Source organism: Drosophila albomicans, chromosome 2R (assembly GCF_009650485.2).
Source record: "Drosophila albomicans strain 15112-1751.03 chromosome 2R, ASM965048v2, whole genome shotgun sequence".
In the NCBI taxonomy this organism is placed as follows: domain Eukaryota; kingdom Metazoa; phylum Arthropoda; class Insecta; order Diptera; family Drosophilidae; genus Drosophila; species Drosophila albomicans.
Genome location: NC_047631.2, coordinates 4148266 through 4176091, shown reverse-complemented (window position 1 = coordinate 4176091; position 27826 = coordinate 4148266). Strand labels below are relative to the sequence as shown.

At 40.1% G+C, this 27826-nt stretch overlaps 5 protein-coding genes across 13 annotated transcripts in view; 3 read left to right on the top strand and 2 right to left on the bottom strand.

Annotated features, from left to right (window-relative positions):
- Nucleotides 1-601: 601 nt before the first annotated feature.
- On the top strand, nt 602-3982 carry LOC117574108 (uncharacterized protein DDB_G0280205). The gene is made up of 3 exons (XM_034257754.2): nt 602-1832; nt 1894-2067; nt 2133-3982. Exons 1-3 carry the CDS (start codon nt 1186-1188, stop codon nt 2602-2604), a joined length of 1293 nt encoding a protein of 430 aa, XP_034113645.2. The 5' UTR covers nt 602-1185; the 3' UTR covers nt 2605-3982.
- Nucleotides 3983-4006: 24 nt separating this feature from the next.
- LOC117574109 (Bardet-Biedl syndrome 5 protein homolog) lies at nt 4007-5913 on the bottom strand. Of its 2 annotated transcripts, none has more exons than XM_034257756.2 (6): nt 5821-5913; nt 5497-5596; nt 5291-5439; nt 5034-5229; nt 4735-4972; nt 4007-4672 (listed from the first exon to the last, which is right to left on the bottom strand). In XM_034257756.2, the coding sequence occupies exons 2-6, from the start codon at nt 5580-5582 to the stop codon at nt 4196-4198; spliced, it is 1146 nt and encodes a 381-aa protein (XP_034113647.1). In that variant the 5' UTR covers nt 5583-5596; nt 5821-5913; the 3' UTR covers nt 4007-4195. The 2 variants fall into 2 exon arrangements, with proteins under 2 accessions (XP_034113647.1, XP_034113649.1); XM_034257758.2 differs by having other exon boundaries at nt 5520-5596.
- An 88-nt stretch (nt 5914-6001) lies between these two features.
- On the bottom strand, nt 6002-8338 carry LOC117574110 (mannose-1-phosphate guanyltransferase beta). 2 transcript variants are annotated; one of them, XM_034257760.2, is made up of 4 exons: nt 8068-8338; nt 7721-7991; nt 7125-7659; nt 6002-6412 (listed from the first exon to the last, which is right to left on the bottom strand). In XM_034257760.2, exons 2-4 carry the CDS (start codon nt 7898-7900, stop codon nt 6012-6014), a joined length of 1116 nt encoding a protein of 371 aa, XP_034113651.1. In that variant the 5' UTR covers nt 7901-7991; nt 8068-8338; the 3' UTR covers nt 6002-6011. The 2 variants fall into 2 exon arrangements, with proteins under 2 accessions (XP_034113651.1, XP_034113650.1); XM_034257759.2 differs by having other exon boundaries at nt 7721-7959.
- Nucleotides 8339-8503: 165 nt separating this feature from the next.
- LOC117575553 (checkpoint protein HUS1) lies at nt 8504-12602 on the top strand. Of its 2 annotated transcripts, none has more exons than XM_034259814.2 (2): nt 8504-8630; nt 11658-12601. In XM_034259814.2, the coding sequence occupies exon 2, from the start codon at nt 11678-11680 to the stop codon at nt 12539-12541; it is 864 nt and encodes a 287-aa protein (XP_034115705.1). In that variant the 5' UTR covers nt 8504-8630; nt 11658-11677; the 3' UTR covers nt 12542-12601. The 2 variants fall into 2 exon arrangements, with proteins under 2 accessions (XP_034115705.1, XP_051863880.1); XM_052007920.1 differs by lacking the exon at nt 8504-8630 and adding an exon at nt 9051-9074 and having other exon boundaries at nt 11658-12602.
- The window catches only part of LOC117575552 (E3 ubiquitin-protein ligase TRIP12), a 28531-nt gene continuing 9222 nt past the window's right edge, over nt 8518-27826 (top strand). The window contains exons 1-5 of one of the 6 annotated variants that reach the window (XM_052007914.1): nt 8518-8630; nt 18671-19404; nt 20160-21398; nt 26171-26743; nt 27654-27749. In XM_052007914.1, the coding sequence (XP_051863874.1) occupies nt 18909-19404; nt 20160-21398; nt 26171-26743; nt 27654-27749 (2404 nt within the window). In that variant the 5' untranslated portion in view covers nt 8518-8630; nt 18671-18908. Of the gene's footprint in view, nt 8631-18670; nt 19405-20156; nt 21399-26170; nt 26744-27653; nt 27750-27826 lie in introns of all 6 variants that reach the window. The other 5 variants (XM_052007913.1, XM_034259813.2, XM_052007916.1 and 2 more) reach the window with 5 other exon arrangements.

The following is a 27826-nucleotide window of genomic DNA, read 5'->3' as shown; positions in this document are numbered from 1 at the left end:
ATCAAATTATAGTCATTTGGTCACACTAATCTCAGTTTAATATTTGCAGCGCAAAATTTAAAAATTACATTACAAATTTATTTGTTATTTAATTGAAACAAAAGCATTTTATTTTAATATGTTAATATTAAAAACAATAATAAATAACAAAACTTTGTTTAATAATAATACAAAAAAATTATTTCAATAGTTTAAGATGTTTAATGCAGTTATTAAGTTTATAAATTCGCAATATTTTATAAGTCGTAGAACTTAAACTAAATATTTGAAAACATAATTTATTAAAAAAAAAAATCGTAACAGAAGTCTTTACTGAGGTAAATTCTCTGCCAGTGTGTCCACACAATTTTGGAGTAAAAATGTATTTGCTTGCTTAAGGCAAGCTATTTTTTTGTTTTTAATATTAAAAATTTGTATGAACTAATTATTAATAATAGTAATTTGCAATTTTTAATAATAAGGAAATAGTATATTGTATTAATTGTTTTTAATTTACATCTTTTATTCTGCTCACTCACATTTAAATAAGCTGCTCCACAACAGTTGAGCAGAAAGGCCACTGTTGAGTGTGGTGAGTATTGGCATGAGCTACAGCTGCTGATGAATGAACGTGCAGTAGTAAGGTGTAAAACATAGCAAAACGTAAAAATTCGTGCGTTCCTCGTCAAAAACCGCAAAAAAACAAACGCAAAAACAATAAAGTAACCGCAAACGGTAAAGTGCGTGTAAAATATTCAATAAAAGCAAGTGTGTACTTACAAAATAGACAGTCTATTGGACCGGTAAAGCCAAAAAACAGCAGTCAGCCACACAAACACACACACAATGGAAGAAGGCAAAGCAGTAGTAGGAGTATGTTGAGTATAAGTTTGTAGTAGTGTAGTGTAGTGTAAACGTACGAACCAGCGTGTGAGCCGCAACTGGCAAAAATTGAAGAAGCGAAGAAGCAGCAGACTCAAAACACACAGATAATACAAATAATAATAATAGGTAAAGCAAAGTAAATACGCAGCAACAATGTTGAGACAAATGCAAAAATAATTGCATGCAGAGCTGAACGAGAGATAAAACGCCGGGTATGTTAAAGTTGCAGCTGACGAAGGAGCCAAAGCAACTAGAAGAGGGTCTGGCAATTGGTCGACGTAGAGGAGGAGAAAGAGAAGAAAGAGCAGGAGTGCAATAATAATGTTGCTGGCGGCATCAGCGGGGCAAGCAGCGCCCTACACGTCCTACGAATCCAACGCGACACGAAAAATCACCAGCAACAACAACAATAATAACAATAATGTCAGCGCAGGCACGAGTTCATCATCACCAGCGCACAGCAGCGGCACAACAACAGGGGGAACTACAGCAAATGCAGCGGGATCGATGGCGACTGCAGCACGTCCAACAACTGGCAGCAGCAGCATAGCATCCACAGCGGCTTGTGCCATCATGAAAACGCTGTCTGTGCGCTTGCATCGCGGCACCGAGTTCATCAAGGACACTGTGCAAAAGGCGCTCGTTATGTCCGCCACAACGCCAGTGATGTCTACTCAGCAGCCGCAGAGTCAGCAGAGTCAGAACCTTAAACGCAAATTTACTGGCCACGGTGGCATCATGCACTCCAGCTCTGGGATGGGCTCAGGTCTTGGAAGCAGTCGGCACTATGCAGTTAGCCAGCCATATGTTGTACCCACTCCTGCATTCCTGCGACACTTTACTGTGGCCCCCTCAGCGCTGCATCGCTCGGCGTCGGCCCGCAAACGCAATCCCAGCACTGATAGCTTACTCATGGACCTGTGTCTCTTCAAGCCCATTCGCCCCATGCCCATAACGCCAATTAAAATGTGAGTGCCATAAAAAAATGACCAATAAGAAAAGTCTTAACATATAATTCTAACTTATTAGCAACAAAGCACGCGGCTTTGAACTGAAGCGACCCAAATGTATGCCGCCCATCACAAATATGTACAGCGATACCGACGAAGAGGAGGATGAAGACGGTGATGATGATGGCGAGCAGCAACTGAATGAAGGAACGGTAAAGACGGAGACGGAGGTTGCCTATAAACCAAAGTTCAGGTATTTATCATTGCAATTGTAATGCAAGAGCGTAAGTTAACATTGATATATTCTTTTTTTTACAGCACATTGATATTGCCACAACATGCCACCGCGTCGGCTTTTGCGCCGCACGAAGCCACCAAGAGGAGCATTAGCATTGAAGCACGTGCTCCTGTCCACACCAAGGACAACATCAACACACACACCTCAGACTCAGCAAAAAGCGCTGCTCCTGTCCTGGCAGCTGCCTCTGCCTCAGCTTCTGCCTCTGCCTCGACTGCTGGCTCATCAAAGTCAAAGCCAGCAGTTGGCACAAAGCGTCGACGACGTGCGCCTCTGTTCACAGCCAAAAAACGCCGCAAAACAGCTGCATCAGTTAAGGAAAAAGAGCCACCAATTACAGCTGTCGTGGCTACTGTTGCGGCTCCAAAGCGCAAGCGACGCAATGCAGATGCACTAACAGTCGAGAGCAGCACAACCATATCGCCAATGCGTCGCTCTCCTCCCATGACACGACAGCGTGCACGTCAACAGATCTCCGCAAGCAGAAAATAAGCATAACACTCATTCATTCAAAACACACAAACTGTTTCTCCTTCTATGTTTGTGTCAGCTTCTGTTCAAGTTTCAAGTTTAGTCATTGGAACGCCGCCCTCAGGCCGATGGTAATCCGACACCTATAACAGATGTATCATAGATTTAAATTAGACTACAAATCCTAAGTCTTTGGTTCTAGTTAAACACTTAAGTCCAAGCGTGTTTCCATTGTTTTCCTTGCGTCAAAGCGACGTGAAGCAGCTAGGGACAATTTGATCCCTACAACTTACAAATTCTGGTTTGTATTCAATGTTAAAGCATTAAACTGTCATCAACCAAATCGATTTCTGTTCTGTGTGTAATGTTCAATGAACTGCAGAACTGTACTTGATTTGAGTCTATAATAATATTAAACTGGTCTTTAAGACTGATGATAAACTAACCGAATATTATATTGAAAGAACTCAGCCCATTATAAATTTATGTTTAAAGAAAATTCCTTCCCACAACTGAACTTTAAACATAAGCAAGTATTACAACAAACTACCAAGAAACAATCTTAAAAGAAATGAAGAAAACATAAATTAATTATAAAAACGAAATCCATAGAGATCGTTATGTATAAGTCATTCCGGATATGATATTTTCTTTTTATATTTTACATGTATTTTTTAGTTAATTGTTTTGGCAAACTTTCAGTCACTTCTCCATTTGTCTTAAAAATGTTTTATTTTAATTTGTATAATGTTTAATGTATGTATTCAAACTGCCTTTGAGGCAATCGCAAGAAGATAAACGCAGAGAAAACGCCACAACTAATATTAACTTCCTACTTTAATTAAGTTTGTTAGAATTTATAGCATAGAAAACAAACAAAAAACAGTAACAAAAACACGAAACAAAAACTAAACAATTCATTTACTTATAAATAATACCAATACAAATAAAAACAAATTGATATATACAAACAAAATCCAATTATATTAATTATATGTACTCTATATAGACACGATGATTATAATGCATGCCGGTCAAATCAACTGTGTGTTGTGATATGAATTAATTTATAAACATAAAAACAAACGTGTATATATATACAAATATATATATATATATAATTAAATCTTAATGACAGCAAACAAATTGAAAACCTTTGCTTGCAAAATGCCACAGCAAAATTGTAATATGTAATATGGCATCCCGTATTGTATCCCGATCAATCACGAATTATGATAATAGTTTAACTTATAAGCATACTAAAATCAATCAACGAACTCGGCAGAAAAAGAAAACCCCCCCAGGCATGGATAATTTCGATTTCCCCACAAAAAAAAACCCAAGCACACAAAAAGCTAAAATACTTAAACACACAGCGAGCTGTATGCGTCAATAAAATCGTCAAAACTATAATACAAATATGTAGATGTTAAAGTAATTAGATTTATTGTGCAGTAATATCCAAATATTTAAATAGTCTATTCTACAATTTTTGACATCGAACCTGATTACTGTAAATATACAAACATTAGCATAGCTTCTTGAAAACAATCTACAAGTGATTCAACTATTTAGGTAACATTTATCAAGCACAATGAGGATTCTCCTTTATTTACTCATCGTAAGTGGCCATTTTCGTTGGCAAGACTTGCCACAAATCCTGCAGTTTGTAGCCATCGGGAATACGTTCCATAGCAAAGCCTAGTTCCTTGCAATAGATTGGCTCTCGAGTTGGCTCGCTGTCGCTGGCCAAGACGCCCAGACAGCCATCAGCTAGGTAGTTGTTTAATTTCGTGTTGATTTCACGCTCTTGACGCTCATCCATTTCCTGGTAATCGTCAATCTTGAACTGTGTCGCCTGAGCCGCCTCCTCGGCGGCGGCGGCAACGCGTTGTCGTGCATCATGTGGATCATAGTTGATGCCAAAGTTCGGTTGCTCCGTGTAGATGGTGTGCAGCGAGCAGAGCTCCTTGAAGAGCTCGTTCAGCCGCTCGACGGGATCAATGCGAAAGCCCAACACATAACCGCCTCCAGTCTCTGCAGTCTGAATGACCAAGGCCGGACCATACTTGGACTCGCGAATGCGCACCTGAAAATCAAAGAACATAATGTTAGCTTTGCTGCATGACGAGTTCAACACAATTCACTTACGCTATCAATCTGCAAATATGGCAGACTTATGTTGAACGTTTCGTTGGCATCCGCATACCACACAAGACGGACATTGGTGACCACAAAGCAACCGAGGTTGCCCTGATCACTGGAGAGGTTCCACACGCCCTGCACTTGGCTATAAACCTGCTCATCCGGCAATATAATGAGCTGACCCGCCTGCACAATGGCTCCGCGCAGCTTCAGATCTCGATACAGAAATGTGCGCTGATATAATCTACATAATTAATAAATATACATAAGGGTAAACGGAAACTAAGCTCGGCCACAATACCCACAGATGCACATCGAAAACGCTGGCGAAGATGGGCTGATCGCGCCTTGCCGTCTCGCCAGAGACATCGGTGAAGAGAAACTCGAACCGCGTCTCATTGCTTAATGCCAGAATATACAGAGCCTGGCTGGGCATGCGTCCCTTGGTGTGCATGTGCACCAGGCGAGTGTTCGTGTTGCCAATCCTGGCATAACCAATAGCTGCAAGCAGAGGGCAGTTAACGATTGGCAACATCAAACAGAGTGCAAGAGTGAGACTTACACAGATTAAACTTCTTGTGAACGAGCGAATGCCAAATGATGCGTAGATTCGTAACCAGGAGCTTGCCGGTGTCACCTGGATTTCCCTTACTGTCCTCGATGTGGTAAATAGTGTCCAACAACTTCTCGCCGCTGCGAAGTCGCGTGTGGCTGATAAAGACAATTTACTTTAATCATTCTTCTGACCAACTATAAAAGTTTACTCACTGTTGCGGGCTGTCGAACTTCACCTGTTTGTCCTCCCAGAGCAGATTCTGATGCTGTGCATCCGATTTGCCAAGTGTCTTCAGCATTTTCTTCTCAACAACTGCAAATAATGGCTCGTATTATTGTTGTGACAAAGACGTCGCTATGGCAACGTTTCAAATTGGACTCAAATAAGACTTCACACGTCAGAGGATAAAGTTAATACATTATGAATTTCCGTATATTTCGACTACAATTTCGTTTCATATATAAATCTTAAGTAATGTTTTCAGTTGTGTTGTTTTTTATGCAAAATACTAATAGAAATTGTGACCAAAGGCTTACTTTAAGCTATTTATATAAATTTAGCCAGGCTAATTAATGGAAATGTTCTTTCGAATATTTTGTTATGTTGACAATTATTCAGCATAAAAGTACACATATAAGTAGTATAAAGGCAATCGGTGCATCGAATACCAAATAAAATTAAATAAAATTTATCGATATTTACAATAAGTTACTCCTCTTATTCACATTCACATTATAATCTGCGGCTCTGGCACGCTGGCTGCTATGCTCTTATGCGGCAACACCTGACCCCCATTCACATAGAGCTCGTCCTTGACAATCACATCCTCGCCCAGCACCGTGATGCCCTCGATGCGCACCCAACGTCCAACGGTCGAACGCCAACCCACGATGCATGAGTCCAGCCACGAATGGGAGCGCACAATGGCGCCCTTTAGTATAGTGGAGCGCTTAATGCACACGCCATCCTCGATGACCACATCTGGTCCAATCGTCACATTCGGTCCAATGCGACAGCCATTGCCAATCTTCGCCGTGGGATCCACCAACACATTGCCTACCACGCCTGATCCCGTATACAACTTGCTTGATTGCTTTTGGCGCAATGAGCTAAGATAAAGGCACATGCCTACGGAACAAAAAGAAGAGATAAGTTATACAATTCGCATTAATATAATATATGTTATTGTACATATCAGCAGTTATCTCGACTCGTGCACTTATTCGGAGCCCCCAAAAAGAGACACTCCTCCGCCAGGTAATCATCAATCGCAATCAGTTTTCTACAGAAAAACGAGCTATAAGCTATCTCAATAGACCCGTTTCATTTCTTACCTATCTTCTATAATTATCAACTATTAGTAAAATGTAAGTTTCAGATTACTGTAATAAATTACATCTCAAGGGAGAGATCAAAGGAAGATATAATAAATACATCAAAGAATTATAAATTTAAAAGGAAGGAAAAAAGATTAAGAATTATAAAAAATCTAAAGTCTATAAGGTACAACAAGTTTATGATCTAAATTTTAGCTGAACACCTAGATATCAACTAATAGACATACGCACTTGGCTTTGCTCTTGTCTCCCTCTAATTGTTAACCATATTTTGATTCTGACAAGCCTAAGGGAACCCCATTCAATTATCGTTTCATAAAGGAACGGGTCTTAAAAGCGATCTATCAAGTAGTAGGAAATTTCGCTGCTTACTATTCCACGAAAAGAGATAAAACGAAATTGTCACAGTGATTAAAGTCTTTCCACTCAACTGATAATGCTAATGGGTCAATTGCTGATAAGAAGCTGCGAGTAGCCCTGGTGCTGATTATGAGTCAACTAACCGGTTAGAAAGTCTTTGGGTTGTCCTATGTCCATCCAGAAACCCGTCAGATCCATGGCGTAGAGCTGTTGCTGCGCCGCCATGTCGGGGAACACCTCCTTCTCAATGGACGTGGGCTTGACCTCAATGCGTTCCAGCACTGATGGATTGAATATGTAAATGCCAGCATTGATTTTGTTGCTAACAAATTCCTGGGGCTTCTCAATAAAATTCTTAATGCAGCCGAGCTCGTCGTAGAGCACTACACCGTATTTCGATGGCTCCTCCACTTTGGTCACCACTATGGTGCCTTCTTTCCCATGATTGCGATGGAACTGAATCAGCTGCTTGAACGGAAAGTCACAAATCACATCCGAATTGAGCACAAAGAATGGTTCCGCACTGGTTGATAAAATGGGCTTGGCCAGTGCCAAAGGTCCTGCGGTGCCCAGCGGTTCAGTTTCATGCGAGAAGATTAGTTCGACGCCCAATTTTTCTGCTTCCACTTTCAGTTCCTGCTCCATTTGCTCAGCTCTATAGCTAACAGCCAGTATAACCTGGATACAAACAATCTCTTTGTTTATGTAACTATTGTTACAAGTGATAGAACAAACTTACCTGACGGCAACCCGCGTCCACCAGCGCCTCCAGTTGATGCAGAAGTATGGGCTTGTTGGCGAACTCCACCAGAGGCTTTGGGGTGCTTAGAGTAAGAGGTCGCAGACGTGTTCCATAACCACCTACCAAGATGAGAGCTCGTGCTCCATTTCCAGAAGCTGTGTTCGGAGAGCCACACATTATAATGTTTGCGTTTCGTGTTGGGTGTTGATTTGGGACACGTCAGAGAATCGCGGAGTCTGCAAGCGAGAATTTGTGTTCGGTGTGATGACTAAAGCAACTGAGTTTGATATTGTTTGTCGCTAGTTTGATTAGACGGCAATAATGTTGGTACATTGTTGTTTCACCTGCTTCTGATAAGCCGCTTGTTGTTGTCGTTATTTTTGTTGTTTTTGTATTTACTGTTGGCGCGTTCCTATTGGGAGCGTCGTCGTGAGTGTGTGTATATATGTGTGTAAATTCTTGTTTATTAGGCTAGAATATCGTAGCGTAGCTCAACTCACTAGCAGAGAATTAATTACAATACAAATTACACTTGGAATTAACTCCTGTCCAGGATACGTGCGCGGGCTATTTATTTTTTCTGGTAAGAAATGCAAATGATAAATTAGCGATGTTATCGATATTTTCATAGCACTTGCATTGTAATGGCAAGCACCCTGTGATTTTTACAAATCGATATATCGATATTAAGTGTGACCCACGAACAATTCTACAAAGTGCTAATTTTGGTATATTTTGGAATCTATGCTGGTGTCACAGTCATCTGCAATTTGGTAACACTGCTATCGGGAACAGTGTGACCTGCGCTGTTCGACGGCAGTGTCGGAGTCAGAGTTTTGTTACGTGTAGAAAAATAATAAAAGCTCTGTGAAAATTGTGCAAATCATTCTAAACCGTTAACCAAAAGGTAAGTGTTACATATGTGCATATCGTGTAAATGAAATAAGTTATGTAAATGCAGTGCATTTGGCCCTTTACAAGGCGCATCAAGCAATTAGCTGCTTGGCTGGTGGTGCTCCGCTGGCCACTCAAACGAGACACTCATACACAAACACAGTCACACATACACTCAAGCACACACACATAAGCATATTTGTGTATTTCGTGGAGCAGCGAGTGGTCTGGTCTGTCTCACACATACACACAGACAGAAAACAAAATGTCGACCATTCGCATTTCTGAATTGCTGTTGATTTTTTCAAAATAACTTCTGCTTATTTAATATAACTCGATGCTCGAGTACTTGAAAATAGATTATGCTATCTATCGCATGAACTGATGATACAGATATCTTTCAAAATACTCATCAGCGCCTTCGAAAGTGTGAAGAGATTGTGAATTTGTGTGTGAGGTAAAGCTTCAATATTGATTTTTACAATGGCTTTTGTGTGTAAAATTGTCCGGAAATTTGCGTCTATCTAAATTTGAATATTACAACTGCTCTCTTTATTTAAACGATCTCTGATGTACATACGTCTTTGTGTTGTTAATTAAGTGTCGAGAAATGCGAGCGACGACGGTCTCAACTTGGTTGGCATCGCAGATCAACGCAATCATTATAGGGTAAGCATGGCAATGTATGCGTAAAAAAAATTTCTTTAATTCTATTTTGAATTTGTTTTTCTATAAGATGTGCATTTGTTTGTGCATTTATATTTATGCTGTGAGCGTATGTGTGCATTATTGTGTCTTCTGCGGATCATATTGTTGTTAAGTTTTTACTTTCTCTTTTATTTATGCTTCAAGCTGCTGCGATTAGCTATGTATGTATGTATGTGTGTGAGTGAGTGAGTGTATTTGTGTGCCCATCAGTGCAGTCAATCAGCAGCAAGCAGCAGTCACGTTGAGTCTCATGCGCGCTCAGTATTTTATTTTATTTGTATTTAATTTTGGCCTCTTGTCAGCTTTTTATATGGGCTTGAGTTTGCATTGTGCCGTTGCTTTGTTGTTGTTTGTATACATACATGCATTTATATGTATTTGTTTAGCTTTTATGGTCACATTGCATTGAGTTTCGATGAAGGTTTGTTCTAGTGATTGGCAACTCATGTATTTTTTGCAAGTAATACTTTGCCACATAATGTATACGTTTCATTCGAATTCTTTACATACTCTTATGAAATTCATTACCGTCATGTGTGACGTCATCATTCGCTTTACAATTGAAAACACTAGATCTATAAGTCACGTTCTTCTGCTAATTCATTGTTAAAACTTATAAATTGTGTTAATAGGATGTGAAGGAGGAGGATGAGGATGAACTTCCTGGCATCATTCGTGAGTTTAGCTAAGTTATCGATAGTAGATCTCCGCACGATATAATGATCGGTCTTGTTAGTTTAGAAATGCCTCGATAAAAACCATATCGTTTTAGGGTATATCGATGGCATGTCAGCCTTGTTATGAGACGCTGCCTCGGAAAGTCAACCTTGAAAGTTGATTGAACTGCAAAAGGAAAATATTTTGACCCCAAGTCCCAATGCAAACACACTTCAGAGCCAAAACAGAGCAGAGCAGTCAATCGCCGCCGCCTACGGGCAGCATATACATAATTTGATTTCCGTTGCTGATGGCGTGGAGAAGGAGCGGACACAGAGAGAGAGAGAGAGAGTAGGAGCTCCTGTCCTTGCTAACTTCTCCGCTCCTCCTTTTTGCACCAGGGCAGGCTGAACAACAAAAAAAAAGCAAATCCTGTTGTATGTCTGTCGGCTTGTCAGCAGACGGAACGAGCGAGCGTGCTTGGGTTGGTGTGTGAGTGTGTGTTTGTGGAGTGCTGTGGTATTGGTGCGTTTCATTTGCTTTACTCTTTCTACACTGTTTCGCCCCCTCAAAATGCCAAAACACAACTCGAACTTGCTCCTCTGTGCTTTGTCTCTGCCCATCGCCTGCCTGGCTGACTTTGCTAGGTGTGAGAGTGTGTGTGAGTGAGTGAGCGCTCGCTTGTATGTGTAAGTGTGCCTTTTGTACATTGAACTCTTTAGTCTGCAGTCTGGTGTGTCGAGCACAGGCCCAGGCCCAATGTTCCAGTCCTATTCCTGGAGTATAGCGCTGAATATCACGTTCTGCATTTGTTTTTTTTTATACGGCTGTGTGGCATGTTCGTTTCCAGATCGAAAGTGCAGCTGAAATTCTTGCCTCTCTTCTTTGATATCGTATGTTAAATATATTTTATATTTATGTATATTTCTTAGTGACACTTCGTTTAATAGAATACATTAGAATATTCTGAAAAGATTAAATATATGTGGTATTATATGCTGGGAAACATTTACAAATATCTTAACATTAAAAAAGCTGCACTATGAGATACTTTAAAAGTTGATTTAATAGATCATATACTACATTAGTATTGTGTAAATGATGATATCGTTCGTTGTTGTTCTTCAACATTCATGTTTTTTTGCTAATGTCGCTTGGGCAACTTGAATGTGCATACTACGTACATCAATGTCCAACAAATCTCTCCTGCCTCGAAAAATCGGAAATATAATATAGATATTTACTATATGAACAACAATAAGCTTAATGTAAAAAGTTAAGAACTGATCAAGAACGAACTAAAGAACAAAATTGAACAATCAACGAAAAAAGTGCGAAGAAGATGAATAGGTAATTTTTGTCCGCTTTTTTTTTGTGTGTGTATAAAACTTTTTCGGAAATCCAGACGCTTCATTTAATGTTGGCACAAAGTTATTACACCTTATGTTGTATTGAATATCATGTTGTACAAAATTTAAATGGATTGGGTCTTGACCTGACTGATAAATAAAAATCTCAAACCGTTTTTGTTGAGTTGCAGTAAAGAAGTATTGATAGAATATATAGTAACGATTATTTGTTGTAGTTTTGCTTTTGGTAGTCGGTACTTTATTTTTGTTTCCCTTTTTTTTTTCGTTTTCGTGTTCTATTCCCTTGTTTTGCCATGCGACAACAGATAATTTCCTCGCTGCTAAGATGAAGTTCCGCGCCAAGATGCAGGATGTGCTTTACATGCGCGAGTTCCAGGCCATAGTTGCAACGCTGGCCAAGCTGGCCAAGGATTGTGTAATGATATTGGCGCAGGAGCGAATGCACTTCATAGTTAATGAGGATCACAGTTCGACATCGTCGCCACTAGTCTGGGCCAGCATTGCGGCCAAAGATTACTTTCCTGAGTACAAAATGAGCCCAGCTCGACCCGATCACGAGTTCATAGTGCTGGCCATGTCCGCCTCTCATCTGAGTCGCTCTCTCGCGGTACTACGCAGCGGAAGTACAAGCTCGGTGCACAGTTGCAAGTTGAAGCTGAAGATGATACAATTCCCGTGTATTTCAGTGATTGCTTCGGTGGTTTCGCCTAGCTCTTCAGAGTCACGCGAAGTGGTTCATGATGTGCCAGCCACCATAATCCCGTCCAGCGACTGGGCCGCCTATGTGCTGCCTAAAGTGCCGCGTGCGGAGATTGTGCTCGGTTTGCCGTCGTTGCGCCTTATGCGCAGTTTGATAGATAAGCTGAAGAACATCGCGCCGAGTCTTGTGTTTCATGGCAGTGCGGCGGGGGAATTGAATCTGGTTTCTGAATCGGATATGGCCACAATCACCACACGCTTTAGTCGTTTGATGCCGTATCCGGCCACCAAAGAGTCGCAGCAGGTGGCAAGTTGCGAGGAGGCTTCATGCTCTGTGGACTCACGGAAGGCGTCGGCATTTTTTGGGGCACTGCAGCTGCCCAACGAGGAGATCATCATTGGCATCGATCGGGAACACTGCATCTATTTGCAGCTAGACATACGCAACAATGTTGTGTTGCATTCCATTCTTCCAGCTGTTTGTATTTAGAATTTAAAATAATTATCTTTACCCTGCAAATAAATGCAATCGATATATAAGTACAATGTTCTATCGATAACTATTTTTATGTAATCAACGATAAGCGAAAGTTTATATATTTTTATACCCGCTACCCATAGGGTAGAAGGGTATTATAACTTTGTGCCGGCAGGAAATGTATGTAACAGGTAGAAGGAGGCATCTCCGACCCTATAAAGTATATATATTCTTGATCAGCGTCAACAGCCGAGACGATATAGCCATGTCCGTCTGTCTGTCTGTCCGTCCGTCCGTATGAACACCTAGATCTCAGAGACTATAAGAGATAGAGCTATAATTTTTTTTCGACAGCATTTGTTATGTTTGCACGCAGATCAAGTTTGTTTCAAATTTTTGCCACGCCCACTTCCGCCCCCGCAAATCAAAAAAATCGAATAACAAGTGTAATTTTAAAGCTAGAGCTACGAATTTTAGTATATATAATAATTACTGTAATAGTTATGATTCCTGAAAATTTGGTTGCGTTCAGATAAAAATTGTGGATGTTATTAAAGAAATACTTTTGTATGGGCAAAAACGCCTACTTACTAGGGGTCTGAGTGGCTTTGGCCGACAATCTGGCACATTGTGCCGTTTATGGTATATTTTGAATGGTGTACTACATCGATATACCAAACATACCATTTGGTATATTTTTTTTTTAGTATTTTTTAGTATTTTCGGTATATTTTGAAAATGATACCGCAATATTTTGCCTTTATTAAAAATGGGTAGCGGGTATCTCACAGTCGAGCACACTCGACTGTAACTTTCTTACTTGTTTTTATTTTCTGCTCTCCGCTCTGCCTGCTCTTCGTCCCAATTTGGCAGCAGCGCTGCGACTGCGACGCCTGCTGCACAGACCGTGGCCTCTTTTTTTGTTTCATTACACTCGGCGCTCTCTTGAGTTGCTGCTGCTGTTGATGTTGCATTGCCTATACACCACATACACGAAAGTGTTTCCACATGTGTGTGTGCGATTGTTGTGTTGTTTGCATATTTGTTGTATATTTTTGTTACTGGTTTTACAACCACATCTGCTTGCTCACTCACAACACCACACACTAAACTACAATTGACTTGTATTGCTGACTTGCTGTTGATTCTACAGTAACACGCTGCATTTGCAGGTGAGTAGTTTTTCAACTAGGCCAAGCAGCGACGTCGCCAGCGACGCTCAGGCTGAAACTGAGGCATACGAATCAGCGCTGAGTGGGTCGCTCAAAATGGCTCTCACAAAAAATTGTGCTCAGGTCAATAATTATATTCGATTACTTGTAAGCAAAAATTAGCAATGCTATCGTAACTAAAAACATTTTTTAAAGAGGCGATTATATTTGTTGTTATCATCCTTGGTCGAGTTTTTCTAAAAATTCCATTTCAAATTACACATGTGTATATGGATAGTTCTCTGCCGAAAAATGTCGCTTGCGTCACTATTTACAGTGAAAAACAAACTGAAACAGTTTTAAAAATGAGAAAGGTTATTTATATAACTAAGATTTATTTTAGTAACATTTTATGTTTTACAATTAAATATATAAATGCGATAGTTATCTTAAATGCAATTATCTTAAACAAGAAACAACAATTTTAAAATCATTGTTAGCTCGAATTGAATTCATATTTATTCAAAATAAAAATATTCTTTGGTTTATGTATTTTTCTTCACTTTAAATAGTGGCGCATGCGACATTTTCACCATAGAATTACCCATATATATGTACATACATAGAAAACGTCTACACTAGTTTCTATTCGATACCCCATAAATATACCTAGCCCGTCAATGTGTGTGAAAGTAGATCTGTATGTGTGCATATTGAGAAACAAAACAGCTGTGAATGTAACTATAGACGTACTCAAAACACTCATCAGATCAGCTGATCAGGTTAAACTAACTTCACTCCACTGAACTCATCAACAACGAACGACAACAACATCGTCACAGGTACGAAAAAATTCCAGCGAGTAGTTCGTGTTCTGTTCATCCCCCAGTTGAGAGAGCGAACAAGAATTAGAGCGCTCTCTCACTCTATTAGCATTTGTGGCCATTTTGAGTGGAATATTGTGTGTTTTAAAGAGTGCAAACTCATTTTGTTTGAAAACTATAATTTGTTTAAATAAATTAATATACTATATACCAATATTTGTTCTTAATAATCAAAAATACGTCGTACTTTGACTAACGCATTAGTCGGCCAAATTGGTTTGTTGACCTCATTGTCGTTTAGCGATGAGGGTTGAGTGACCTGTTTAACGTCAATTGAGTGTTTTTGCGTGCCCCCGTTTGTGCACATTTTATGAGAACACTTTCGAGTTTATAATATTAACTCAAATTGATAAAAGTAAAATGCGGTGTAAATAATCACAGAATAATTAAATTCTGTTCATTATATTATGAATCGTAATCTCGGCTGGCTGAGTCAGAGTTGTGCTCTCACTCAATTTTGCTCATTTGCCTCACTCGCTCATACGCTCGAGCTTCGAGGTGTCGCCACTGACGCTGTCGTTGTCGTTTCTGCTTCTGCGTTCAGTCTTGAGTTGGTTTTGAGTGCGTGCACAGCTGAAAATATGTTCGTGCTAATGGAAGCAAACGTTTTTTCTATATACCCCTGAGTGCAAATACATACCGTATATATCTAGATTTTAAAAAGTATTCTACGAAAAGGTGCAGTACACAGTAATATTTCCATTGCAGTACGTTAATAAACAATACTAAATATCATACGAATCGGTTGAATATGCTGTGTATGCATACGTTCTTTTATTTCAACAATTTCTTTTGCCTGCCTTCATTTTGGTTTCGTTATGTACATGCATACATATACACACATATTTCGAATGTGTTTGTGCCTGTGTGTTTAAGATTGGGGCTGTTTGCATGTATATATTTGTGTGTATTGGTGTAACGTCGTCATGTGTTAGCTTTGCCCCTCGTGCGTTCTCTTTCCTGTCTGTGCCTGTATGTGTATGTGTGTATATGTATGTGTAAAGGCGAACGTCGACGTTGCTTCTGCTTCATTTCTGTCTGTGCTGTGCCGTGTGCTTCCTTATACATATATTTTACTGGTAATCGACAGTAGTCAAATTGTCAGCAAAGGAAAGAAAAGTAGATGTGCCAACAAATCGAACTTTATCATCCTATTACTGTTTTTGTTTAATAATTTGAGATTTGGTCCAACTCTATCTCGATATTAGGAATGCACCAAATTCGTTTGGGTCATGTACATATATGTATGTATTTACTTGGTATCTTTGTGTGTATTCCAGCTGGTATACTGATGTTATACTAGTATACAAAGTGGCTCAGTGTGTACACACATATCTACCTACATATAACAAGTTGTGTAAATACATGTCAATGACGTATGCATTAAACTTTGTTTGATGTTGCTTTAGTACCATTTCTATTCTGCGTTGCAACAAGTATTATATTTAGTTGATTTTATTGTTTTTTAAAGCGTTCTCAATCGACTTTTTGCGGGCCTCGACGGCGTGGCAACCGCGTAGCAATAACAATGGCAAGCCAAGGCAAGGTTTCTAATTAATTGTTGAATTTTAGATCTCGTAGTAGGGTTGCCAACCAGTCAAATTGACTTATTGTGCTGTTTTATTGCGTTCTTGCCTTTCCTTTCGTTTCCTTTGCTGCTTCCCTTATAGCTACGACGCAAAGTTTTGAAGTGCGCGACAGGAAAATGCTCAATGCAACTTGCTTTACATGGTTAGGTTGCTACAACGTTGACGTTAGCATCGGGCCCTTTACTTTATTATTGTTGTAGCCGCAGTGAGACCATAGAAAGCGCACCCTACTCTTCTATTGTTCTCTCTCTCGCACACTTGCTTCTCGCTGCTGCTCAGCTGTGCGTAGGCCACAAAAGCAGTTTCGTAATAGAAAGTGGGGGAAAAATAAAAAACCAGACAGGGCAACACTGTTCGCAGTCCGTTACATTGTGTTCATTGTTGTTGCTGGCGTCATATGCTCGACTGACTTTACATCCATATTCAAAAAAAGAAAAAAAATAGTTACAACAATGCACGCACAACAAATAGTTAGGGTTGTGCGAAAGAGAGAGCAATAGAGTGACTTTTTCGAGTGTGGTGATTAGAGCAAAGAGGGAGGAACACGGTGCTTATCAATTATGCGGACTACTAGAGTAGGGTTGACAAGTCCAGCATAAAGGTAATTACATATAACTGCATATGCAGTGTGTATTTTTCTACATATATACATAAGTTTGTATGTATGTATATGAATATGTACATACATAGTTCGAGGCCCTACACGTTTTCAATTGCTGCTGATAAAGCATTATCTACAATACGAGCAACAACAATCGCATGCCATATGTTGGAGTTGCCACACGCAAAGAAAATGTTGTTTGCTCTCTCACACATGCACATACGCACACATATAATAATACACACATAGATGAAGGCGCACCATTTGCGGCCTCGCACATTTTTCGTGCTGTGTGAAAAACCTGTGGTTTAAGCTATACAAATCGTGTGTAAAGTAGCTGAAAAGCAGAGAAAAAAACCGATTCTACTAATTTTCATGTCTCAATGTTGTTGTTGGTTTCATTTTTAGTGACCTTGAACCCAATTTGGTTTTAGTTTTGTTTATTGTTGTAATTGACAGATGGTTAGTTACGTTTTCAAGTTACAGCCAATTCAACAGCACAAAAGATGAGGGCGGACGTCGAGCGTAAACTACGCATTTATTTTGTTTAGTGTATATCGGGCGTCGCATCGCTGCTGAGTTAAAAAGGGCTCAGTTAACGTCGCCGCGACGTCAACACGTTTAGCTGCGGCGCATCGCTGCTGCTGCTACCGATACAATTGCCGTTTGGATTGCCTTGCCTGGCGTTTCACTACATCTTTTATTCGTCGCGTATGCTTATTGTATTTTCATATACAGACTTGTGAGAGTGTGAGTGCGAGTGTATGCGGGATCATGCATTGATTCTCATTGGGAAACAAGCATGACAAGTCAGCTACTCACACACACAACACATTGAGGAACGAGTTCGAATTCGTTGCTCACTCATCTCGCCAGCTAGCTGGGTTGCTTACACAGAGAAACAACATACACATCCACATATATATTGAATATATATGCATGTAGTAGAAAGAAGGGGCACTTAGCCAACAGCAGCGCTGCTTACGAAAAGCAAAATATAAACAAAACGGCCGAGAACAGCTGATTACCAGCAGCACAGCATGTGCGCGCTCATTTTGTGTAAGTTTGTGCGCGAGTGTGTGAGTGCGTCGCTCGCTGTAAAACATTTTCACTCAAAACAAGTCGCTCACACAATCATCTGCTGCGCACGTTAAGTTGCTCTGCTCTCTTTCTCTCTCTCACTCTCACTCAATAACTCTCTCTTGAACTCTCGTGCACGTGTTGGTGGCTGCTGCTGCTTACAAACAGCTGTTAATTTATTTACATATTTGTATGTGTTTACTGCGCACATATGGTAATAAAATGTGCTCAACTATCAGTGTGAGCGTGTGTGTTCGAGTATACATATATAAGAAACTTGGCTGCATGGCAGTTCGTCGTGTGCGTTTTGGTGGTGTATTCTTTTGTGCCGCATAGTTATCAATTTTTATGCTTTTCGCTTCTGCTGCTCTTCTATGTATATGTCGAGGAGTGGATGGAGTACCTGTTCCTTTTTGGCATAAAATGGGAAACAAATCTGCTACTTACCCTCATGCACACACACACATACATATGACAACGGCTGTTTCTTTGTTATCATTTTCCATTTTCCCGTTCGCACTCCCCTATGTGTGTATGACGTCGTAAAACTTCCTATTCTATTCTTTCCCACTGATCTTTTTCTTTTTTCTCGTTTGCTTGTTCTGTCCGCTTTTGTTCATTTGCTAAAGGGTCAGAGTCGAGTACGGTCATATTTAAAATGCATTCGCGCATCTATTTTTTTTTGGTCTTGTACCTTTTATAAATTTTAACACTGTAACAAATGCAGTAAATTTAAAAACATTTTTTCTTTGGTTGACATTTCTGGAGAATTCAGTAAAAAAATTACAATAATCTTTTTCACGTTGACTAATATATTGAATTCTTTATATTTTTAGCACAAAACTCGGCTCGAAGTAAAAACTGTTAACGCCCCGTGATCTAAAAAGAATACATATAATCGAAATAAAACCAAGAGAAACTGAAATTGTGTGCAAGGAAAATTCGGCTTGTGGCTCATTAAAAGTGTTTTTGTTTTGTTTAGTGTAGAATTTAAACAAAATTACAATTGCAAACAATATTTTGTGTAGTTGGCATGTTAAGTGAGTTCGATGCCAGTGCGGTTAAGTGTCGTCTATGGCCGAGTCCGTTAAAAGTCAAACGCTCTCTGCATTGACGGAGGGGCAGCACGACGGTAGTACAATAACATCAAATTCACAACGCCAGTACACCACCAACAACAACAACAATAATAGCAACCATAAAAGCAGCAAGAAACGAAATTCAACGCCTGCAAATTCGACTTTGACAATATCATCCTCCGTCGTCGCCGCCTCCGCACTTCGTTCGCGAAGCAAGGGTCGCAACCTTGCTCAAACATCCACCCCAACAACAACAACTACGATTACAACACCAGCAAGAACCAACAAAAATAATAATAACAAGAAATCTGCATCTCAAGAACTCTCACGTTGCTCCACTGCTGCAACCTTTGGCGGCAGTGTGACCAGCTCACGTTTATCGGAGTCGCTTACCACGTCAAATAATATCAACGATACTTCGTTGTCACCAGGCAGTCGTAAGCGTCAGCATCAACATTACAATAGCGGTCGTCATTATAGTCATAATCAATGTAAGTAAACTTAGATTTACTCTTTTGTAGCATAACAGCTTTGAATTCGATTAGCAAAAATATTCACTTCATATTATTCGATCAATTTTCGATAGTTTTATATACAAGAAGAATGAAGAAATAATTATTGTAATACGAGTGATTAAATTGGAAATTTTGTTATTATTGGCATTATTATTATTTTGTGATTGTAGATTGAAGTACATAAAGACACTTTTTCCAATGTCCTAATAATCGGCGATAAGCTGTCTGAATATATCGGCAATACTAGACTTCAGGTGTTTTAATTTGTACATTTTTAAAAAACATTTGCAATTGTAAATTAAAGCACAGAAATAAAATTATTTTTTTCATTGCTTCGATGTTTTGCTGAGTGAATCTATATATATTTTTTAACTATCAAATACACATGTGCGATGTATTTTTCTGACAATGAATTATATTCAAACATTTTTTGATTTTGTATATTATCGATACAGACATATTCGAAACAAATTTAGAAAAGGAGATTATTTGACAAAATTTTCATTGTAGACAATTTAAGTTACAGAATTTTCAATATCTTCATCTTCTGCGCCTGACCTTTCAACAATAAAAATATTTTAAGAAACTAAATGAGTAGAATAATTTTGCTAAGTTTTTTTTGGTTTATCGAATCAAATTTAGAAGCAAATTTTTCTACATACCATCAACCCCCAAGCAGTAACCATTGAACACGAAAACTAAAGCTCTTGTTATCATGTCCCTTACAGCAGCTCCTGGCGGCGATCAATACGTGGAGTTAAACTCGCCGCTCAAGAAGCGTCGTGTTCAAAAACCGCCCACATCAGTTAGTGAAGCAACTAGCGGCGAGTTATCACGACTATCAACCGGAGCTGGTGCCACACCAAGAGCAACATCTTTGGAGAGTACACCACGTCTGGCATCTGGCGGAGATTGTGTCGCTCAACGCACGCGCTCCAAGACTCACACACCCGAGGAACTGCCCAGTACGAGCAGTGCAGCGCGGCTCGCTGCCAACAATAATAACACCAGACGGACAAGTGGAACCTGCAATCACGTCATTGGAGTGACACCACAGCGCGGTGCAGCTGCCCGCGCAGCATCCGGAGGAGCAGCACGCAACAGTAGCTCTAACAGCGGCAGCAATTTGTTGAATTATTATCGCAAGACGCGCAAAGTTAGCCACACTCGTGCCAAGCCATCAGCATCTGAACAGCAACAACTCGAGGATTCCATTCAGAAATCCTCTGCCAACGATCGAGAGAGCAGCAGTGCCCGCTTACAGGCCAGCGGCTCAGCTGTGATTGCTGCTGCAGCGGCTATTGACGCCGCGGTATCTGGTGAACGTCACCAGGGTATCAACAGCAACAGCAACGTTGCTCTCAAGCGGCTGTCCAAGAAGGGGGGCAGCAGCAACAACAATAAGTACACCAAATATCGCAAGAGTCGGCGTAATCATCAGCAGCAAGTGCTCACTAGGATTGACACGACGTTGAATAAGATCACATCTGACGACGAGGATCACATCAACGAATACGGCAGATTGGAAGTCGAGCAGCATCCACTGCCTACGTCCTCAGAAGCTGAGGAAACTAATAAAATAGACAGTGGTGAGGTCGACGACGACGAAGACGACGTCGGTGGATTTGACGGCGGTGCTTCCGCAACGAGCGTTGGCTTTGAAGCTGCTATAGTTTCCACGTCAGACGCCGAAGAGGACGAGCAAGATCCGGATCAAAACCAGGAGCAGGACGACGACGATCAGGAGGAAGAAGTGGAGCCAGAGGAAGAAGAAGTGGGTTTCTACGAAATAGTTAACTCGGCGGACTCATCGTACGAGGAGGACGCTCAAATAGTTGCCGAAGAGGACGAGTTAAGTGAGGAGGAGGACGTCGACGAAGAGGACGACGACGATCTTGAGGAAGATTTCGACGAAGAAGAAGATCTCTCAGAGGGTGAATTCGCTGAGCATATTATTGGTGAACTTGGTGGTGAGTTTCTCATTTATGTCTTTATTTTAAAAAATAAAAATAATGCGAATGCATTATACATATATAATGGCTTGATCGACTAAAACTCGCGGAAATAAATTAAATAGTACATATGCAGTGTATGAATCTGTGTCATATATGTATATAAAATTGTAGATACATTTGTAGTAAGTGCTTAACAAATTATCAATTAATATACCAATGATTTCTGTGACCTGAAATGTTAATGTATTTGATTTCGAGTTCACATTTTAAGAATTGTTTTGGATTAATCCTTGAGTGCATTCCACTCACTTGTTAACTATGATCTGTCGCTTGCATTTTGTATACATGTATATATTTATATTAATGTAGTTCAATAATTGTTTTTTTTTTGTTATTATGTATTTATTTATATCTTTTGGCTTGTAGACAACTATGTTTTCTTTTCGCATCCTCTTAAACTTAACTCTCACCTAATTAACAAATAACGGGCCAGTGTTGCCACACCAAAAACATATTCGTTTCGCATTCGGCGTTCACTTTGATAAGTGTCGCGAATTTCTTATCAACAAACAAATGAAACAATTCTTGCTCGTCACTCTACATATGTATGCCATCGTATGTGCACTTATATATACATATGTATTATATTAATTGTTATGTTGATAAAAAAAAATAACATTCGCAATGCCAACGCACTTCGGCAAAAGGCAGTTCAAACTTTTGCGTCGCGACGTTTGGAGCTACAAATTCTCGGCAACTTAAATTCATTGAAAACAAAGTATTAAAATGAAATAGGAAAGTGCATGTGTAAATAAAATACCTAACAGCTTTGTAAAGCAGGTGTGTTCTTTTTGCCTAAATCTTCACCAACCCCACCACTTTTTCAACTCCACCTCATCCAACAACAACTTCCCTCCTCCGACTTGAGGCCGAGGCCCTGTGTGCTGTTTTCAGGCCCATTAATTCACCACAGTGACTTCGAATCGCATTAATTGTCGTATATGTATATAATACACTTACTCTCATCATTCGATTGATTCATACGCCCATTGAATTGCAACCTATAGTTTTTTAATGACAATATACAGTAGGTCACAGCTTATTTCAACCAGCACCAACCGACAACTTTGAGTTAGTGTACTGGCCAAACTAAAAGAGGTATTAACTTTATTTAAACGCAGGATTTTAGTTTAATGTTTTAACATACAAGATACCTTTTCATTTATCCTCTAATTTTTTTTTTACTATATAAAATTATTGAAAAACAAAAAAATGCCAAAAAAAAGTACCACAGCTTATTTCAACCAGCTGAAAATAACTAAATATAAATATGTTAAACTGTGTATTTAGAATTTCGTATGACCTCCTTCTTGGTTATTAGCTCCTTCCAGACAGTTTGGAATAGATTCCACCAATTTTTTTGTGTTATAGGGCCTAATTTTGTCCCATTCTTCCAATGAAGCCGTTTTAAGGTTAGATTTGTTGGAAATTGGCCTTTTTCCGATGTTCTGGTCCAAAATGGCCCAACAATTTTTTACAACATTTATGTCAGGTTACTGAGCTGATGGTTTCATGACATGACGACAGTTGCACATTAGCCAATCTTGCCTAATTCCTGCCTTAAGCCTAGGGTCATTGTCTTGGTAGAAGCGGAAATCATCCTTAATACCCAGTTTATCTGCACTTTGGATCAAATTGACATTCAGTACCTCTAGGTATTGAGTCTAGTCAATGGTCGCGTCAATAAAATTGAGTTTTCCGACTACGGCTGTGGACATACAGGCCCAAACCACGACGCTACCACCGTAATACGTGACTGTAGGCTTTAAATTTATGTTTTGAAGCCCGGAATTTGGATTCTGACCGACATATGGAGCTCCAACCAAGCCAAAAATGTTGATTTTGGACTCGTCCACAAATATGATTAAGTTCCAAAAGTTTTTATCCTTTCCCACATGCTCCTTGACAAATTTCAAAGGAGCCTTTTGATTCGCGCGCCTTATAAACGGTTTCTTGCGCCTTATACTGTCATTAAAGTTACTTTCCCGCAGTACTCTCGAATTGATTCTGGTTGGCACGCCTTACTCAATTCCTCCTCTATAACACTGGCCAATTTTGGTGGCGAAAATTTTGGATTTTCCCGATTTTCCGGACAATATAACGCGCGACGGTCTCATTAAAAATTTCATTGGGTACATTTTTGCTCTTCTAATGCACTATATTTTCGCGAAAAAATACCGTGAATGATGCTCTGCACCGTCTAAACACTCAGATGCATTATTTCATAAATTTTTGGACGGGATAATCCATTCCTTAAAGGAGTTATGATGTCATTTTCCTTCTCAATTGTGGTTCATGGACCCATTTTGTAAAATACGCGTGTCTCTTGAGATCTAATGCTTAAAATGTCGAAAATCTAACTTCTAAGCATTAAAAATACTATACACAATGCAATAGATCAATAAAGAACCGTTATTTTCCTAGGAAACTGATCTTTGCACAGCAGCAAAGTTGCTGGTTGAAATAAGCTGTGGTACTTTTTTTTGGCATTTTTTTGTTTTTCAATAATTTTATATAGTAAAAAAAAAATTAGAGGATAAATGAAAAGGTATCTTGTATGTTAAAACATTAAACTAAAATCCTGCGTTTAAATAAAGTTAATACCTCTTTGAGTTTGGCCAGTACACTAACTCAAAGTTGTCGGTTGGTGCTGGTTGAAATAAGCTGTGACCTACTGTATGTATGATGTGCATATGTGCACATAATATGTACATACTGTTATAATTATCCATTTATTATGAGTCCCTTTAAAAACTGTCAAGTGTATACATACAATGTTAATTTTTATGGCGCAGTATGTCTTGGCCAGTGTGTCCCTATCTTATTGACATTTTATTTTCGTTTCATTTTGCACGTTGTTGTTGTTTATAGCTGCAAATTAGTTTTCATTTTAAGTCTCTTGCTAAAATTTACGATATCTATTTCTCAAACACAATTAAACCGTAAATAAATTTACAAGAATCAAAATAAAGGCATATGTATTACAAAATATATATTTATTTATACGTATGCGAAGAATATGTATTGAATATTTCATTGCTGATGCCTTGTGTTGTTGATGATGATGATGATGTTGTTGTTTTTGTGCAAACAAACTATAACAAAAAGATGAAATTCAAATAAAATAAAAGAATAATTGTACATCAAATGCAATCAAATGAAATATAATATATAAATAATGTAAAGCGACGTCCACAGAAAGAAAGGTAAAGAGATATGCTAAGGACATAGGCAGAGTGAGAGTCAAAAGAGAAATGAATAAAGTAGCAACACAGCAGCAGCAAGTAAACGGCAACAACAACGACAACTCTTAGCAGCAGCAACAACAAAAGTGCAGCAACAACGAAACATAAAAAATGGGGAATACAAAAACTCAAGACAACTCAAGAACAAGACGAACAACAGCAACAACAGCAGCAGTGCGTGTGTGCGTGCGTGTGAGCGTGCTTCTGTGTGTGTCCATCTATACTACATACAATCAAACAAACAAACAGAGTAGCTTAGTGCCGAGCAGCAACAGCAACAACAATAAGAGCAGCAGCAGCAACATCATCATTGTCAGCGACTGAGCGTCGCAGAATCTTTCCACCACCCGCCACGAAACCAAACCAAACCACCCAACTCCATCCCACCCCACCCTTTTACCAGACTTGCCCCTTGCCACTCCACCAAATCCCTTCCTGGCCACCCAACACTGCGCTCTTACATTTCTTTTGCATTCAAATACCCAAAACCAATAAAACGAAAGTAAAATAAAATGAAGAGAAGGCAACAACTACAACAACTAACGTAGTAAAGTAGCTGCAAGCAACAATAACAAAATACATCAAAATTATAAAAAATAAAAACAAAAAACAAAGCTGTTTAACTGTTGTCTCCCACTACTCTACCCCCCTCTCTAATTGCCGCCCAACAACAACAATCAAAACAACCAAATCAATCGACCAACGCCACAACAATAACAACAACTAAAGCTACGCCACACTCGAGTCGCAACAGACGCAGCAGCAACAACATTAGCAGCAAACATACAACAACTTCCAACAACAACGCCACCATCACCAGCAACAACAACAATAGCAGCAGCAAACAAAACAAAAACACGCTGGCAACTTACTCATCGACAGCTCCACCGACAGCAGCGTCGGCGGCAACAGCAGCAACACAGCCGTTGCCAGTAGTTGCAGTAGCGGCAGGAGCAACAACAACGTCGGGGAGTTATCAGCGTGCCGCCCCCCCGGGCCAACAAATTGGCGGGGGCGGAGCGGCACGGGCGACACGTAGCAATGCTGCTGCCGCTGTTGGCATTGTCGATTACAGCGTTCACATGACGCCATACGGCGCCGCACAGCAGCAACCACAGCAACCAGTACCGCCACCGCCTTTGCAACAGCAGCAGCAGTTACTGCCAGCTCATCAGTTTGCTGCTGCGCATCTGTCTTCCTTTGTGACTCCTACTGCACCGGCGACGCAACATTTTCAAGCAGCCGCCTTCTTTACAGCAGCTGCCGCACAACAACAACAACAGCAGCAGCAACACCATCATCATCAGCAGCAACAACAACATCAACACCATCAGCAACAACATCATCAGGCTCAGCAACAACAGCCGCATTATTATCACAGTTCGGCTGCTGCTGTCGCTGTTCTCAATCTACAACAACAGCAGCAGCAGCAGCAACAACAACAGCATCCTCAACAACAAACACACCATTATAATTCTACAGGGCCGCAACAGTCTCGGCCAGCGCCTCCGCCTATTATCTATCAGCAACCACGTTACGCCGCAGCAACATTTGTGCCGCCACCAACACAACAGCAACAGCACACTGTCTACGCACAGCAGCAGCAACAACAACATTCATCCCTGCGACGCAGTTCACGTAGCAAAACGGGTTCCTGTGTGAGTTCCGCAGCAGCCGCACAGCAGCAGCAACAACAGCAGCAGCAGCATCATCTGCAGCAGCAACATCAACTGGCAGCTGTTGTTGCGCCCGGGACGGCTGCTGCTGCCAGCCTACAACAACAACAGGGGCCCACTAATCAATATCAATATCATCAGCAATTGGGTGGCAATACCGTTGTTGTTGCTGTGCGCCAGCAGCAGCAGCAACACCATCAACAGGCGGCATTGCAGCAACAGCACCAGCAACTGCATCAACAAGCGCTGCAACAGCAGCAGCAACAACGTGCCACAATTGTTCAGCCCGGTTTTCTGTTTAGCTACCGAAGTAGCCACAACCAGCCACAACAGCAACAGTCACAGCAACAGGCAACGCCCAAGGCGACACATAGCAGTGGTAAGTGGCAGTCGAGAGAAGGAGGAGCCGGAGGACGAGCTCCTTCCTGTGTCTTCTTCTGGCGATTAAAGATGGAGATGAAAATGAAGATGAAGAAAATTATAAAGAAAAAGAAAAGAAAAACGAGGAGATGGAGGAGCAACCCAAGCCGAAAGCAAAGCGGAGCGCGATTGTCGTATATCACCATAACCTTACTCACTTTGACTAGTTCTTGATTTTGATTAAAAGTCCCACACACACACACACACACGCATATAAACACACACATACGCACGTCGTAAGCACTTCACGTACTTTTTAGGTTCGGCTGAGTCGATTGAGTAGTAGATTGAATAATAGATACTCGTCTTCTTGAAGGAGTGTCATCAGTGTCAGACTAGCCGTGGTCCGCTAATTTGTATAGTGTATATATATCCAAAAATTATTCATATTCTTGGTATCGGTATCGGTATATTTTGGATATATTTCTCTTGGTGTTGGGTCATCAATCAATCAATCAATCAACACGAATACGAATCATCTCAGTGAAAAGAAATTGTTTATTTTCTTTTATTTTCCTGATCAACATGCATCTCGCATATTCACCATCTATTTTCACTTTCATTCGTATCGATAACATGATGTTGTGACAGCCTTGATAGTTTGTGAGCTTTACTATCATCCCATCATCCCCCTGTGCATAAATAATATATGACCCCTTTTTCTTCCCCTGCTGGCGTCGTTCGTCGCTTTGCTCGCGGTATTCATCCCTTAAAAAAAACACTCCCTCTCCCTAAAAACAAGAACCACAATGACTGATTTAATTTATCTTTGCATTTTTCTCCCTCTTTCTCTCGCTCGCTCTCTGAAACATTTCTTTTTGTGCGCGTTTCGTTTTGTAAAACATCAACAAAAAAATTCTTCAATTCAGCAGCTTCGGATGCATTAACATATAGTTTGATGGCACAACAGCAACAACAAACTCCAAATGGACCGCCGCATGCAGGTGGACAGCAATTGACGTCAGGTAAACAAAGCAAAGCAAAGAAACAACAACAACACGCATTATTAACCCATACACAAATAACATTTAACCGCAGCAAC